The sequence below is a fragment of the Neopelma chrysocephalum genome, unplaced genomic scaffold, assembly GCF_003984885.1.
Source record: "Neopelma chrysocephalum unplaced genomic scaffold, ASM398488v2 Primary Assembly neopelma1_63, whole genome shotgun sequence".
NCBI lineage: Eukaryota > Metazoa > Chordata > Aves > Passeriformes > Pipridae > Neopelma > Neopelma chrysocephalum.
In genome coordinates, this window is record NW_020897720.1 from 5135254 (window position 1) to 5149014 (window position 13761).

Sequence of the window (13761 nt, forward strand, 5' to 3'; positions counted from 1 at the left end):
CCTTTTCCACATTTTAAATGCATAATTATTCCAATAAAAAGATACTATTTACATTTAATTGCACATTCTAGAAAGGCTGAGTGACTACAAAAATAAGTGCTATGGTGTAAACACCTTCTGCTAACTCCATGCTAAATCCCAATCAGGTTACACCAACATTCTTCAGTGGATTATAGCTACAGATACTTTGAGAATGCATAAATACCCAAAACTGGAGTGAAAGCAGAGCACACCACTACCGACAGGTGCACTTGGTGGCGATCATGTCCTCGTACTCCTTGTAGACAATGGAGCCATCAGGCTCAATGGTGAGGACGCTGAGCGGGCTGTACTCGGCTGGGACACAGGAGGGCTTGGGGACAGAGGGGTCCAGCTTCTCGTAGATGAGGTTCTGCACCATGGTGTGCACGGGAGAGCCGTACCTGTGCCCCACGGCCCGGGGACAGTCCCCCTGGCAGTACTGGGGGCTGTACCTGTGCGGGGCGATGATCCATTTGTCCCACTTTAGCTGGCTAAAGCTTAGGCGGAAGTTATGAAGCTCACATTCATTTTGAGGGAACACAAACTGTTTGAAATATTCACTCAAGTTATAAGGTGAAGTTGCTGGTGCTGCTTTCAGATTCTCATTCCTTCGCTGTCGAGAGGCCCTTTTGCCCTGGGAATTCCCTTTTCCTTTGTCACCCATAGGATCCACAAGTGGGCTGTTCCTTTGCCTGGCCCGCACTGGGCTATTCCTCCCGTGCCTAGGTGAGTTCCACCCGTGATAAGCTTGTTCACTGGTGTCATTCAGATACAGAAGAAGGGAAGGGGGAACCAGTGTCACATTAACAGGGTTTTCCAGTTTTGTGCTCCTTTGTGGGTCACCCATCAGGCAAGTGAAGTTCACAGCCATATGGATATTCCTCCTGTTTGTAGCAATTAGAGGCTGGAGGAAAGAAGTCACATCAATCTCCACCCACTTGCGTTTTCTAACTTCAAAGTGCAGGCTAAAAGCTAGAGAGTGGGAAATGCTGGGACAAACTTGGCTGGCAGAATCATGTTCCTTAATGGATAAATGGCATATGAAAGTGATGGAAGAGGAAATGGGAACAGATGTGTCAAAGGAATAAAGCAAGACAGACTTGAGTAAGTGCTCCAGAGCAGTAACACGATCCAGGTTGAAGAGTAAATCCACTGAGTGAACATCTCCTGGGAAGGGAAACAGAATGCTGTAGAGTTAAGAGCGTCTTAATTTTCCATTAGACATAAATACTATACTAGTGGATAAGTAGAAATTATTCGGCAGCAAAAGAAACCAATTTAGATGCCCTCCCTTACATTTATTACTTGGAATATCTGCTTTGGACAGGGACATAAAAGTCAAGAAATTTCAACAGACCCAAGAAAACACATGGTTTTAAGAGCTATTATGGTTCCTTTCATTAAAAGAAGCAGTACAGGAATAATTCAGCAGTTGTCTATTTAGTGCTGGTAAGGGGAAACAGGAGCAAGGCATTCCAGAAGATACAAATCACAAACTCCATCTGAAAGTGCTGTTTCCTGTGCAGAAGTACAATGAGTACGTACGATGTTTGTGTTTATCTGTCTTTCTGTGGTTATCTGTCTTCTTACTGAAAATTTCAAGTCAGCAGAACTCAGATCACCTATCAGCAGTCACTTAAGTAGAATTAATGGCCATTGACTTCTAGGTGCTGTTCTTGCCACCAGCCCTCATTTAAGAAAATCATGAAAGCATAAGTTACAGGATGCCTAGCCATCCTAGTTTCAGTCCTGAGCCTGATTTACAAGTAATTCTACTCTTTCCTTCAGGTTATTCACAGATTTTGGTTGTGATTCTTCCCTAGCAAATATACAAGACATGGAGAAGAATCCTCTGGCAATGGGTTCTGGCAGTTTGATACAAGTCTTATTCCAGTGCTGTGGGTTTTTTGAAAAAAAAGCAATACCAAGACAGGCAGTAGAAGGAAGTGTGCTGCCCACTACGCCTAGGCATTTTTTCCATTTTTCTTACTTTACTTAAACCTGATTGTGGCTTTCTCTGACTCATGATGAGATGAGTCAGCCCAAAACACCAGTATCGTCTTGCACATACCATTTGTGTGGTGTTTCCCAAACTGTGAAGTCTGTACCTAATGCCATTCAAGGAGAAGTAGGTTATGAAAAACTCCTACAGTTTAGGAGAACAGCCCTAAGGATTAAAATAGCAACAGCTCTAAAGAAGAAAGCTATTTTTATATAATGCTGCAAGCACTGAACACACAGAAAAACCCCATTTAACCTTTACAACCCAGGTCACTGCGCACCTACCTTTCACCAGGTCCCTGTGGCGGTGCCTGCATTCCAAACACGGAGTGAATAGTCGGACAGTGTTATAGAGGTGGCCTTTGTGGGCCTTGGGGATCCCCTCCTTAGTGGCTGACATCTTATAGAGCCTCTTCATGTACCGGAGGGCCCTGGAGTCTGGCTGCAGCCTGGGGACCTCACTAGCCCAGCTCTGGGGGCCCTGGTCAGACAGCACCTTGAGGAGGGGAGGCAGGGGGGCATAGCCTCGCCTTGCACCTTGGGGCAGCTGCAACACTGGATTGAGTTCACTGGCAGCACCCTCAGGAGCTTCCAAAAAGGCAGGGGCCTTGTCTGAACCCCCCCAGCCCCTGAAGTGAGGGGAGCACTGGGTACCAGCAGAGAGCCAGGGCAGGCAGCAGTAGAAACAAACACAAATTCTCCAAGTGCTCTCCATGCTCTTTAGGGCTGCAGCCAAAAATATACCTCCCCTAAAATATCCAAGGAAAAACAAGAGTGCCTGAGCCTGATCCCTTATATATGTTGCAGGTGTGGAATGGGAGGGAGGTTTCTTTCTGATTAGAAAGCAAAGATCTGCAGCTGGCTCCCGAAACCACAAGCTCCTTTGCAGTTTGAGCATGAGCCTTGGCCCCTGAAAGCTTATTATAAACGAGACTCTAATTCTGAGTTAACCTTTTTCACATGGGAAATTACAGGACGGGAGTGAGTACCAGCCCACAGAGGGAGTCAGAGAGGCCTTAGTGTTGCCTGGTCTAATTAATCCTTGTTTATTTGCAGGAATATATAAAGCTAAATATTCCTGCTCTTGACCTTTGGCCTCTCTTCATGTGCTGGTGGAATAGCTTTCGCCTGCTCTGAGCTGAAGGACCCATTCTCCAGCTGCTCACTTGATATGAAGTTGTGGTGAAGCCTTGAATATGCTTTTTATTTACAAAGAAGGCTGAAGGCAGTGACCTGGTGCTTTGAGAACATCTTATAGTTAGCTTAATTTAGGTATAATTTGAAGTTATACAATAGTATAGTCAAATATGTTTTAGATACTGTAGATGTCTAGAAAGATTCAGTGAAAAAAATGTAGATGAGTAGGTAGAACTTAGTTGTGATTTTTGTTTGTTTTGTTGGGGTTTTTTTCCCCCTCCTCTTCAGAAACATGGAGGCAGGATTGCAGTTCTCCCTTCCCTTTTTTTCAGAAGGGAGGAAGAAAATATTTGGAGTAAACTATTTTAAAAACTAGGAAACTGGAATCCCATACTGGATGTTCTTCCTCTTGCCTTGGTGTGCTGGTGTGGAAAAATGAGTTTGCCAAGCTTGTTATTATCTCTTTCAGCTTTCCTGGTGTATTTTCCTGTGTGGCAAGCTCTTGTTTATGAGCTGGAGAGCAAAGAAAGCCCTGAAGAATAAGACCTGAGAAAAATGGAGAGCCTGCTGCTGTTACCTCAAGCAGCAAATAGGGCAGGTGACCTGCTGTACACCAGATGTGAGTTATTTTCTCAGACATTTGTCACTGGCTTTCCTGGCTTGGGCAAGTGCTGCTCATGTCCCCATGGATTAGGATTGCTGCTGCTGATGCTACAGACTCCAGCGCAGAAGGTCTGGAGTTTTCTGTATTTTTGGGAAATACAAGGCATTTTCAGAAGTCTTTTCTTGTTTAACTCCGTTACTCGACACCTGGACAGGTGCCATTTATGGCAAGTCAAAAGGGTTACTAAATTTCACTTTGAATTAGAAGGTGCTTAGAACAGAAGAAAAAAACCCCACTTTTACACATCATCTGCTCTGTGCTGCCTGTGGCTCACTGGTGCTTGGGTTGGTTCCCACTTCCATCTTCCTAAAATAAGCTCTATTTATTTTTATCTTAATGGGTTAGGGCTGCAGATCCTGAGCAGAGCTAATGGTCTCAAGGGCATCCTTTAAGTTTAAACAGAAATTTGACTCATTTTTATGGGGGCTTTTGGAGAGGGACAATCATTCTCTGTAGACTGATTACAGACTTCCAAACTCCTTTTAGGCAGGGCAATAAAAACTGCTCAAATCACCATCCACACTACGACTGGAGGCCTGTTGGGTAGAAAAAACACTTCTTCCCTCCAATTAGTATCTCCCAAAAAATCCCCAAAGCACTGACACTCATCTTTGATGAGGAGCACATTTCTATTGCTATTGCCCAATGCCATGGGAAGGCTGGATTTTGGGCTGCCTGCAGCCTCTGGGTGAACTGCAGCTGTTTTGGCATTTGCTGAATTATTTGGTTACAAAGTCGTTGCTACAAGATGAGTACCTAACAATGAAATGTGTTAGTGCTCAGAAAGTGAACAAGTCTATGTCCCTCACTGGACATAGACCTGCTGTCCTGGGGCAGTCACCCACCTTTTAGGCAGCCCATCCACAATGGGCACAAAGTTTATTAGGGAGGACCCTGATGAGCCATGATGTGCAGAAAGGGCCCCCTGTCTTCCTAATCTCCCCCTCAGAGAGGAGCCTGGGTGCAGCTGGATCCAATCTGAGCTCTGGACTTGGTCTATTGTTTGTACCTAAAGGATTATACAGCTGTAATTGAACCCCTATACCACTTTGTCCCACAGGATTAGGGATGGTAAACCATATATATACTCCTATGAAAATAAGTGATTTATTAAGATAATGTTTAGACTAAAAGATCTTAATCAGAATTGTTTACTATATAGTATAGGTAGCTATAACTACTATATAGTATAGTGCACTATTTTTGAAGTGAAATTGAAGCAATTATATTGAATCAATTATACTAAGGCTCAGCCTTGAGGAGTGACCTTGAGGGGTGTCCCCACTCCAGGGAGGACTCTCCACATGCACTCCAAGAAGGGATGTGATCCTCTGTTAAAAAGTGGGACTGAGCTTTCATAGTACAAAGTGCTGGACTGTCAGTCAGATGTGTCCAGGCCAGCTGTGAGAGCTCTGCAGCTTTGGATCAGTTGTCAGTACTTCAACTTTTTTGTTCCTTTATCAGATACTTTACCATCTGCCACATCTTCACCTCACTCTCAGAATGTTCGACTTTGGGATTGATGAGTAAGGCTGGTTTCAGCATTGTTCAACCCCTTCTCTTCCCCACTGAGAGCTGTGCAAGTAGGGCTGTCAGCCTGAGCCAGCTCCCTGTACTGCAGCAACGAGTCTTCTCTGGGACCCTGGAGAGACCCATGGCAGGGAGGCTTCTGCTAAGGAGCAGCACAGATTGGACATGATCTCTCCTAGTGCTTTCCTGCAATGTGTCTCTGAAACAAAATGCACTGAGAAACAAGTCTCAGGGCTGCTCTGATTCCCTGTGCATGGGCAGTTTATTTGTCTAACACAGTGTGCTGCCAAGCATGTTCTCCAGCAGAGCTCTCTGGGACCCCAGAGCAGCTTGGCTTGGCCGTGCAGCACAGACATATTTTCCATCTGCCTGGCAGGAGTTTCCCAGCACTGCCTCTCCCCACGCTGACGAACTAGGTCAGGCTCTTGCTGCCTTCAACATGCTGCAGATCTGGGCTCAGAATCACCCATAACTGTGAATTTCCTGGTCACACTTGGAGTTTCCTGGCAGGACTGCTGTGTGTTCAAAAATCATGTCATCCCTGGCCTGTTTCACACCCATCCTGAAGCCCTGGTGCCCCAGCACAGCTGCCATGGGGCAGGATAAGCAGAAGATAATGGTATTCTATTGGTGTCTGAGTAAAACAGCGCAGCTTCGCAGGCCAATCTGACTGGCACCATGGCAAAGCCCACAGGAAGTTTTATCTGATTTCATAAGAAATCTGAGGCAAGACCTCTGCACCTGCAGTGCCTGGAGCCTTTTAGTCCACACCCAGGCAGGAGAGGCCCCTCCACAAGAGCTGGGTTCCTCCAAACCTTATCAAAACAGGCAAAAAGTGATGATTCTTATTTGACTCATCACAAGAGCTGCCCCAGGGAAAAGCAGCCATTGGAGCAGTGTCTGGATCTGTCCCTACCTATGGCAGCTTTTCTAAAAACAGCCCTTTTCCCAGCGAAATTTCAGGTGATGACTCTGTGGGTTTGGGAAGGGGGGTTGCTCTCCTGGAGGTTGTTCAATGGCAGGGAACATCACAGAGTGTCAGGGAGCTGAGGCACTGGCTCAGCAGGAGCTCTGCAGGAGTATTGGCATAGCGCAAAAACAGCCCTGTGCTTCCTCAGCCAAACATTCCCACTCCTCCCATGAGCATCTGAACTGGTCCCACCTCACAAAGCAAACTGTGTACCTACTTCATTTTTACGTTATATCCGTTCCCATCATGTTCCAAAAGCAAGCACAGGGGAAAGCTTAAAAATAAACCACAACAGCTCTGAGAAGGATGAATTCAGGCAGAGTAAGTAATGACAATTCCGGTGTGCTCCTAATCAGCTAATAGTCTGCACTGAGCAGAAATTATTCACTGGCTGGAGAGCTGCAGGGCAGGATCTGGAGCCCTGCCATCAAGCACACGTCTGTCCCAGGCTCTGTGCAGGATCCTGGCTGGGCCAGACCAGGAATCCACGATAAAAAGATCAGTCTGGTCGATACCAACCCTGGCAGCATCCCAGAGCATCCTGCTTAGGCTTCAGCCACTGCTTCTAGTGTTCCTGCTTTACCTGAAGCAGTAGTTGGGGGGTTGTAATAACTTTGCAAGCTTAAAACAAAATCCTAACCCTTTCCCAAGACAGAAGCATTCCCACCATGCCATCTCTATGACAAAGTCATGATTTGTCTTGCACATCCACCTGAAGCAATGCTGAAGTACAAGCAGTTTCCTCTCAAAATTTGCATTTGCAAAGCTGCTGCTTCATGACTGTCTTTAATTCAAACCTGGAGCAACTAGAAATGATTTTCCACCCTTAGGACAAGATTTTCTTCCCTTGCTAATGCTCCAGGATAAAGTGTCAAAGTTGTTCCCTAGCTGGATCTGCATTACCCATCCCCTGCTTTCCTGGGCAGCAACCACATCAGAGAGGGGCAGCATCAGTCAGAAATGCTCCAGTCAACTCCTGAGCCTTTCCTACAAGACTACAAGGGAGAGAGAGAGGGAAAAGCTCCCCCAGCCTCAAGAGCTTTCCAGCCATATGTGTGTAAAAATTTCTTCCTGTGCCACGTGACCGAGGAAGAGGCGCAGATCCATTACACAATAATAAAAATATGCCTTTGGCAACGTGGAGCCAAAGTAGAGCTGCTGCAGGAAGCTAAAAATACGCACAAAAAGGAGTAAAACAATAATTAAAAGAAGGACAAAAGTCAATCCTGCCCAGCCCTCGGGACGCTGCTGCAGCAGGACGGGGCCGGGGCTCTGTGTGTGAAAGGGATTTGCAGCAAAACATCTGCCTGAGGTGTTGGTTGCCAGCGCCCGTCAAGATCTCACTGAGAAGATTAGTCGTGGTGAGTAGATCTACTTTTCCTTTTTTTTCCTCTCCCTCCCCTTAACCTTAACTTTGAAAACTTCCCAAAAAAGGTCTAAGTCACTGAGCACTCAGGTTTCCAAAGCCTGCACAGAAATCCCTGAAGGCAACAGTTGCCAATTAAAGAACTACACCATGAGGGAAACACTCCTTAGCCTTTTGCTGAGAGCACCCACCTCGGCAGCTTCTGTGAGGGGGTTTTAGCTCGAAGCTAGGAAAGGTTTGCCACAGGAATCCCTGGCTGCCTAAAGCCAAGACGGCAGTACAGGTTCAGGACAGAAGGTGCATCACCCTGCTTTGACATTGCTTTGTGCAGCAGCGGAGAACAGATCAAGCTCCTGTTGGTATAACTGCTTCACTGGCTTATATCAGAAGTTAAATCCACGCATTTCAGCTGCTGTCTGTCACTGGTGACACACCTTATTTTACCTAAATTAGCCCTGCACACCCATGGGCTCCTTTTGATTCCACCCTGGGGATGCTGCAGTGCAACCACCAGAGCTGAGAACTGGGCTCGTGGTGATTGATTATTTTAAAGACTAATTAAGACACCTTGAGGTGCACTAGGAAGTTGTGAAGCAGAAAGGTGGTTGTTCTGTTTGAGAAAGCCTCAAGTATTGAAAGCAAACAGAGTAGAAAATTATGGTGTTTGTTGGCTGCTGGCTCCCCACTCAGAGCATCCTGCTCCTTCCTCTCTCCCTCCGAGCAGCAATTCCCGCATACTCTCCTCATCACCACATGGCACAGGGTGGCTTCCCTGGCCAAAAATCACCATCCAGCCAGTGCACGTGCCACCAAACCACCCCACATCTGGCAACCCTCAGGGGCTTTCCCTCTGGGATTTCAGCCAGAAGCAGCAGAAAGTACAACTGGTCCTCACTCTTACAGGCAAAATCTTTTCTTACAGAAACGCCTCTTTTATGCACAAGAGGCATTGGTCATGGCCAAAGGGTCTCTAACCCCATTAACAAAAACATTAATTAAAATGTCATTGGAAAAATAAGTCCTCATGCTGCATGGCCCCCATTGCCGGGCCAGCTGCCCATACTGTGCAGGGAAAAGATGCTGATCTGTTTCCAATTTGCTTTTTGGAGCTCATAGTACGTTCTACATCGAGGAACAATTCTCCTTTTAAGGTGGAACAGAATGAGGTTTGTTCTCTTTCAAAAAGATTTCTTTAAGAGGTTATTTATAGATCCTCTTTGTGAATGTGATTGTGCTTTGCATCCCACACACGTTGCTGTGATATGGGATGAAACGTTCTTCTGTAGTCCTTACTTAACACCAACTCAGGAGCTGTGCCAGAGCACGGCACCAGGTAGTTGGATACTCTCCATCTATCCAAGTACTGATACTACTGACCTCGCAGCCTCAGGGTATTTTGTTTGCCACTTTTCATCCCATCAGGTCAAGACCTGGGTTGTCTCAAGGTAATAAAAGTACTTATGATAAGAAACTTTCAGAGAAGGAGCTGCCCTCCCACCCTGTGCTCCCTCTCACACATTTCTTCTCTACATGAAATATTCCCAGCTTTTTTCCAGGTTATGCTCCACAATGACATTTTTTCTTGCCACAACTTGTTAGTGTCATCCACCTCCAGATGCCTCCTGCTTCTCTTCTGCCCTGTTTGAGGTGGTTCTTGGGAAGCAGGGATATAGCTTTCCTTGTGATCTCCCCACTTCACAGGCATTTTAACATTTTGTTTCCCTTTCCATGAGCTGAGAAGCCTTTGTTCAACTCTCCACATGAATACTGGTTGGTGTTTTCCATCTCACAAGTCCGTTAAACTGACACCTTTCACCAGCAGCAAATAAATTTAGGTATAAGAATAGCAAGAGAGAGCTGAAGAACAAAATGGTTTAGCAGCCAAAACCAGCCTGGAGATCTGGTTTGCATTTCCCACTCCTCTGCATGTTCTTAATTATAATATTGCAGAACTGGGGGCTCCCACTGAGCATAAGTATGTAGCATCAGCTCGCTGGATTTGGAGCATCTAAATATGCATTTCCACCCCTTCAGGAGCCAATACCAGGATGAGAACACTAATGCCAACATGGAATTTATCCAGCACTTTAAACATCTTCTTTCCAGTGCAGGAGTTAAACATAACACTACTGGGGAGTTGCTAAAGCCTCCTGATCAGCCAAGCTCCAATGGGGAATGGGATGTTAGCTATGAGGCTTAGCTTGTTCTGACAGGCAAATGGCAGTAAGGACTGGCCAAAGCCTCCCCAGCCTGTCTCCTGAATCCTGCCCTGCATCACACGATGGGTTTGTGCTTGGGAAGAAACCCCAGTGACACAACTGCAGGGCAGGTCATACTGGGCACAGCCATACCAAACCCCTTCATCCACTCCCCTCATCCCAGGCAGCTGATTTCTGCACCCCTCTGCCATTGCTCCTTGGGTTTTTGGGGAAAAGAGGCCCAGGTAGCAAAACAAAATGAGCAGTGGCCACAGACACAGACTTAGAGAAGAGTAAGCTTGAAAAAAAATATTGTCTGACCTAGAAAACTCCATGAGCCAGTCCTTGAATTCATGTCACACCAAAGCAAACAGCTCCCCCATCCTGCCAAAAAAAGCCCAATTCCCTCCCAATTTCATGCAAGTCTCTCACCCATCCCACTGGTACCATACCCCACATGCTGCCACCACATCCCGTCTCCTCCTCACAGGCTGTGCCATGATCTCTGCTGTGCTCCTCCTCTGGACTGTGCCCTGTGTGGCAAACCACATCCTCGGGGGCTTTGCCAAGAGAGAGCTGCAGGAAGGTCCCCAGCTGGCCTGCAGCCTGCCAGGACCCCCTGGGCCTCCCGGCCCCCCCGGCATGCCCGGCACTCCAGGGACAGTTGGCAGGATGGGCTTCCCAGGAAAAGATGGCAAGGATGGCAAGGACGGGGATAAAGGCGAGCACGGCGATGAAGGTAAGGGAAAAGTGCTCAGCACAGCAAGGGGAACGTGTAAAAGCCGTGGTGCAATAGTCCAGTTGACAGCAACCTGTCACCCAAAACTGAGCCCAAGGACAGGCAACATCTCAGAGGAAACTCTTCCAGAAATTTCCACTCTCCCCTCTCCAACTTGTCCCACTTGTCAGACGGGTTCCAGACACACATCATGTCCCACTGTGTGCAATTCCTGTTGGCTTCATTTTGTTACAAAGTGAGGTTTGCTTTGTTCTGATAGAGACAAAGTGCTGGTCTCTGACTCCTGCTCTCAGGCAAAACAGAACCAGTGGAAAAAAATGAAGTACTTACTGCCCGTAGCACCGGCAGACAGGCCCTGCTCTGGCCATGCTGGACCTAAATCAAAGCAAACAACAGCCCTTCTTTAATCCTGAGGTGGGGCTGCCCTTTGGATCCAGCCTTGGAGTCAGGAGGCGCTGGGATCAGCTGTGGTGGAGAGCCAGTGATTTCCCGTTGCCACACTAGAGTGCACTCCTGCTTCAGCCAACACCAGCGAGCCCAACATGCGTCTTACTCCCCTCTCCCACCCCTAAAACCGGGAATCTGGAAAACAGATTTCCAACCACAGCTGCACTTAAATCCAGTCTTGCTACAGCAGGTTAAGAGACAGTGCATAAATCCTCATGAATCTGCTTATATCAGACACTACTACATCAGAATCACTGCGACAGCCCAACTCACTTCCCATTTCCCATCTCAAGCCAGTCCCAGCCCTGGGTGTTTGCTGGTTCATCCCCCAGCTGGGCTGGGCTGATCTTTTACTACACCTATATTTATTTTTAATTTTTTTTTAACACTTTCATGTTAAATGCAAAAAAAAGAAAAGAAAAAAAAAGAGACAGGTGATTAAAAGTACTCTACCTGCTCAAAGTGAGGTTCCAAAAGCTTCCAAACCTGCTTCACTCCTGTAAAACCCAAACATTTAAAGCTTCTTCTTTAGTTCCTCCTTTTTCTCAAGAGAACCAGATAACAGAACCAGCCTTTTGGTCCTTAAAGGGGCAGACTGTTCTGCTCCTGAGTTCCACTGTTATCACACCAACAACCCTGGATAGTGAGTCCAGGCAGATGTCCAACTCCAGGTAGTATTTAATCAGGACTCTCACGCCAGCAAGGTTTTCCTCCTTAATGAATTACTCTGCTGCAATGATATGATGCATTTCCACCTGCCATGTCAACTCTTTCACTGAAAAATTGAGGTTATTTGTCTTCTAGGTCCACAAGGCAGAACAGGAAACCCTGGCAAGCCAGGACCGAAGGGGAAAGCAGGAGCTATTGGCAAGGCAGGCCCACGAGGGCCCAAGGGTTTAAAGGGTAATCCTGGGAAAAACGGGGCACCAGGAAAGAAAGGACCCAAAGGGAACAAGGGCGAGGCTGGAATGCCGGGACCCTGCACCTGTAATGCCAACAAAGCCAAATCTGCCTTCTCTGTGGCAGTCTCCAAGAGCTACCCAAGGGAAAGGCTGCCCATCAAATTTGACAGGATCCTGATGAATGAAGGAGGACATTACAATGCTTCCAGTGGGAAATTCGTATGCAGCATCCCAGGTATTTACTACTTCACCTATGACATCACTTTGGCCAACAAACACTTGGCCATTGGCTTGGTCCACAACGGGCAGTACCGGATCAAGACTTTTGATGCCAACACTGGGAACCACGATGTTGCCTCTGGATCAACTATCCTTTCTCTGAAGCAGGAGGATGAGGTATGGCTGCAAATCTTTTACTCAGAACAGAACGGGCTCTTTTATGATCCCTACTGGACAGACAGTTTATTTACTGGATTCCTGATATATCCCGATCAAGATTATCTCAATGAAATATAGGATGAGAAAACGGTCTGAGGTAAAAAGTAGGAAATGTGTGAGGCCTCAATCCAGCAAAGTGTGGCCTGGACATGGACATGCCTGGGATTACCAGAGAATGCCACAACTTTGGCTCTAACAGCCTGTATTGGCTATTGAGATATTTACTTGATGTCATCAACAACTCCACAGGGCACCAGGACTTCTTTAAGCAGCCTCATGATGAATCTCTCCATCTCAAAGCCATCCATTATGTTTTCCATGATTATTCCAACATGCCTTTGACATGTAACTCAAATACTGGTGCAGAATACTTTGATTATTAAATTTATTACAATAAAGTGTGAAAACCAACAAAACCAAAGCCTAAGCTGGACTGTGCAAGTCTGCTGGTTTGGGCAGAGGTAGCATTAGTTTTCTTCCCAGTGGCTGGAATGGGGCTGTGGTTTGGGTTTGGGATGAACACAGTGATGATAATACAGAGATGTTTCTGTTATTGCTGAGCTTACACAGAGCCAAGGCCTTTCCTGCCCCTCGTAAGGCCATGCTGGGGAGGGGGCTGGGTGTGAATGGGATGTTGGGAGGGGACACACCCGGGACAGGTGATCCCAGCTGACCAAAGGGATATTCCAGACCATATGAGATCATGCTCAGTGTATAAAGTGGAGGGAAGAAGGAGGAAAAGGGAGATGTTTGGGTTGATTTGTCTTCTCAAATCACTGTTATGTGTGATGGAATGCAGCTTTCCTGGTGATGGCTGAACACCTGCGTGGGAAGGGCTGAATTAATTCTTTGTTTTGCTTTGCTTGTGTGCATGGCTTTTGCTTTACCTATTAAACTGTTTCTATCTCAACCCACAAGTTTTCTTACTTTTACCCTTCCAATTGCCTCCCTGATCCCGCTGGTGGGGGAGCGAGCGAGCAGCTGTGAGGGGCTTGTCTGGGCTTAAACAAACACCCATGGGCCTCTGAGCCACAGGGGGGAATGAGCCTCACAAATGAGACTCAAGTGCTGTAGCACAAACATTCCCTTCAGAAACAGGCACCCCAGGTAAACACCAGGTTTGCAATGAGAAAACACAGCTCCAAGTCTTCCCACAGGAGTCTGTCCATGAAACCTTAAATGTCTTCTAAGAGTTTGGGTGAAGAGCAGATACCGACAGAATGAGAAAACCATGCTGGCACTATGAAACTTGTCTTCTAATGAGCGATAAACTGACTTTCTCTTGCTTTTAAGCCCCTAAACTTCTGCCCTCCAAACAGCAGTGAGGCAAAATATTTTCATCAAGTCT

The 13761-nt window shown here is 46.7% G+C and overlaps 2 protein-coding genes across 2 annotated transcripts; one reads left to right on the forward strand and one right to left on the reverse strand.

Annotated features, from left to right (window-relative positions):
• Window positions 1–235: 235 nt before the first annotated feature.
• GDF9 (growth differentiation factor 9) lies at window positions 236–2737 on the reverse strand. Its single transcript, XM_027683007.1, has 2 exons — window positions 2308–2737; window positions 236–1188 (listed from the first exon to the last, which is right to left on the reverse strand). Exons 1-2 carry the CDS (start codon window positions 2735–2737, stop codon window positions 236–238), a joined length of 1383 nt encoding a protein of 460 aa, XP_027538808.1.
• A 4424-nt stretch (window positions 2738–7161) lies between these two features.
• Window positions 7162–12819, forward strand: C1QTNF2 (C1q and TNF related 2). The gene is made up of 3 exons (XM_027683008.1): window positions 7162–7684; window positions 10378–10626; window positions 11878–12819. Exons 2-3 carry the CDS (start codon window positions 10386–10388, stop codon window positions 12489–12491), a joined length of 855 nt encoding a protein of 284 aa, XP_027538809.1. The 5' UTR covers window positions 7162–7684; window positions 10378–10385; the 3' UTR covers window positions 12492–12819.
• The last annotated feature ends 942 nt before the right edge of the window (window positions 12820–13761 follow it).

Excerpts from the sequence above, each read along its gene's own strand:
- C1QTNF2 (XM_027683008.1), top strand. The coding sequence starts at position 10,386 with ATGATCTCTGCTGTGCTCCTCCTCTGGACTGTGCCCTGTGTGGCAAAC. Across the intron at positions 10,627-11,877 it reads AGGCGAGCACGGCGATGAAG|GTCCACAAGGCAGAACAGGA; the intron begins GTAAGGGAAAAG and ends TTTGTCTTCTAG.
- GDF9 (XM_027683007.1), bottom strand. The coding sequence starts at position 2,737 with ATGGAGAGCACTTGGAGAATTTGTGTTTGTTTCTACTGCTGCCTGCCC. Across the intron at positions 1,189-2,307 it reads CCACAGGGACCTGGTGAAAG|GAGATGTTCACTCAGTGGAT; the intron begins GTAGGTGCGCAG and ends TTCCCTTCCCAG.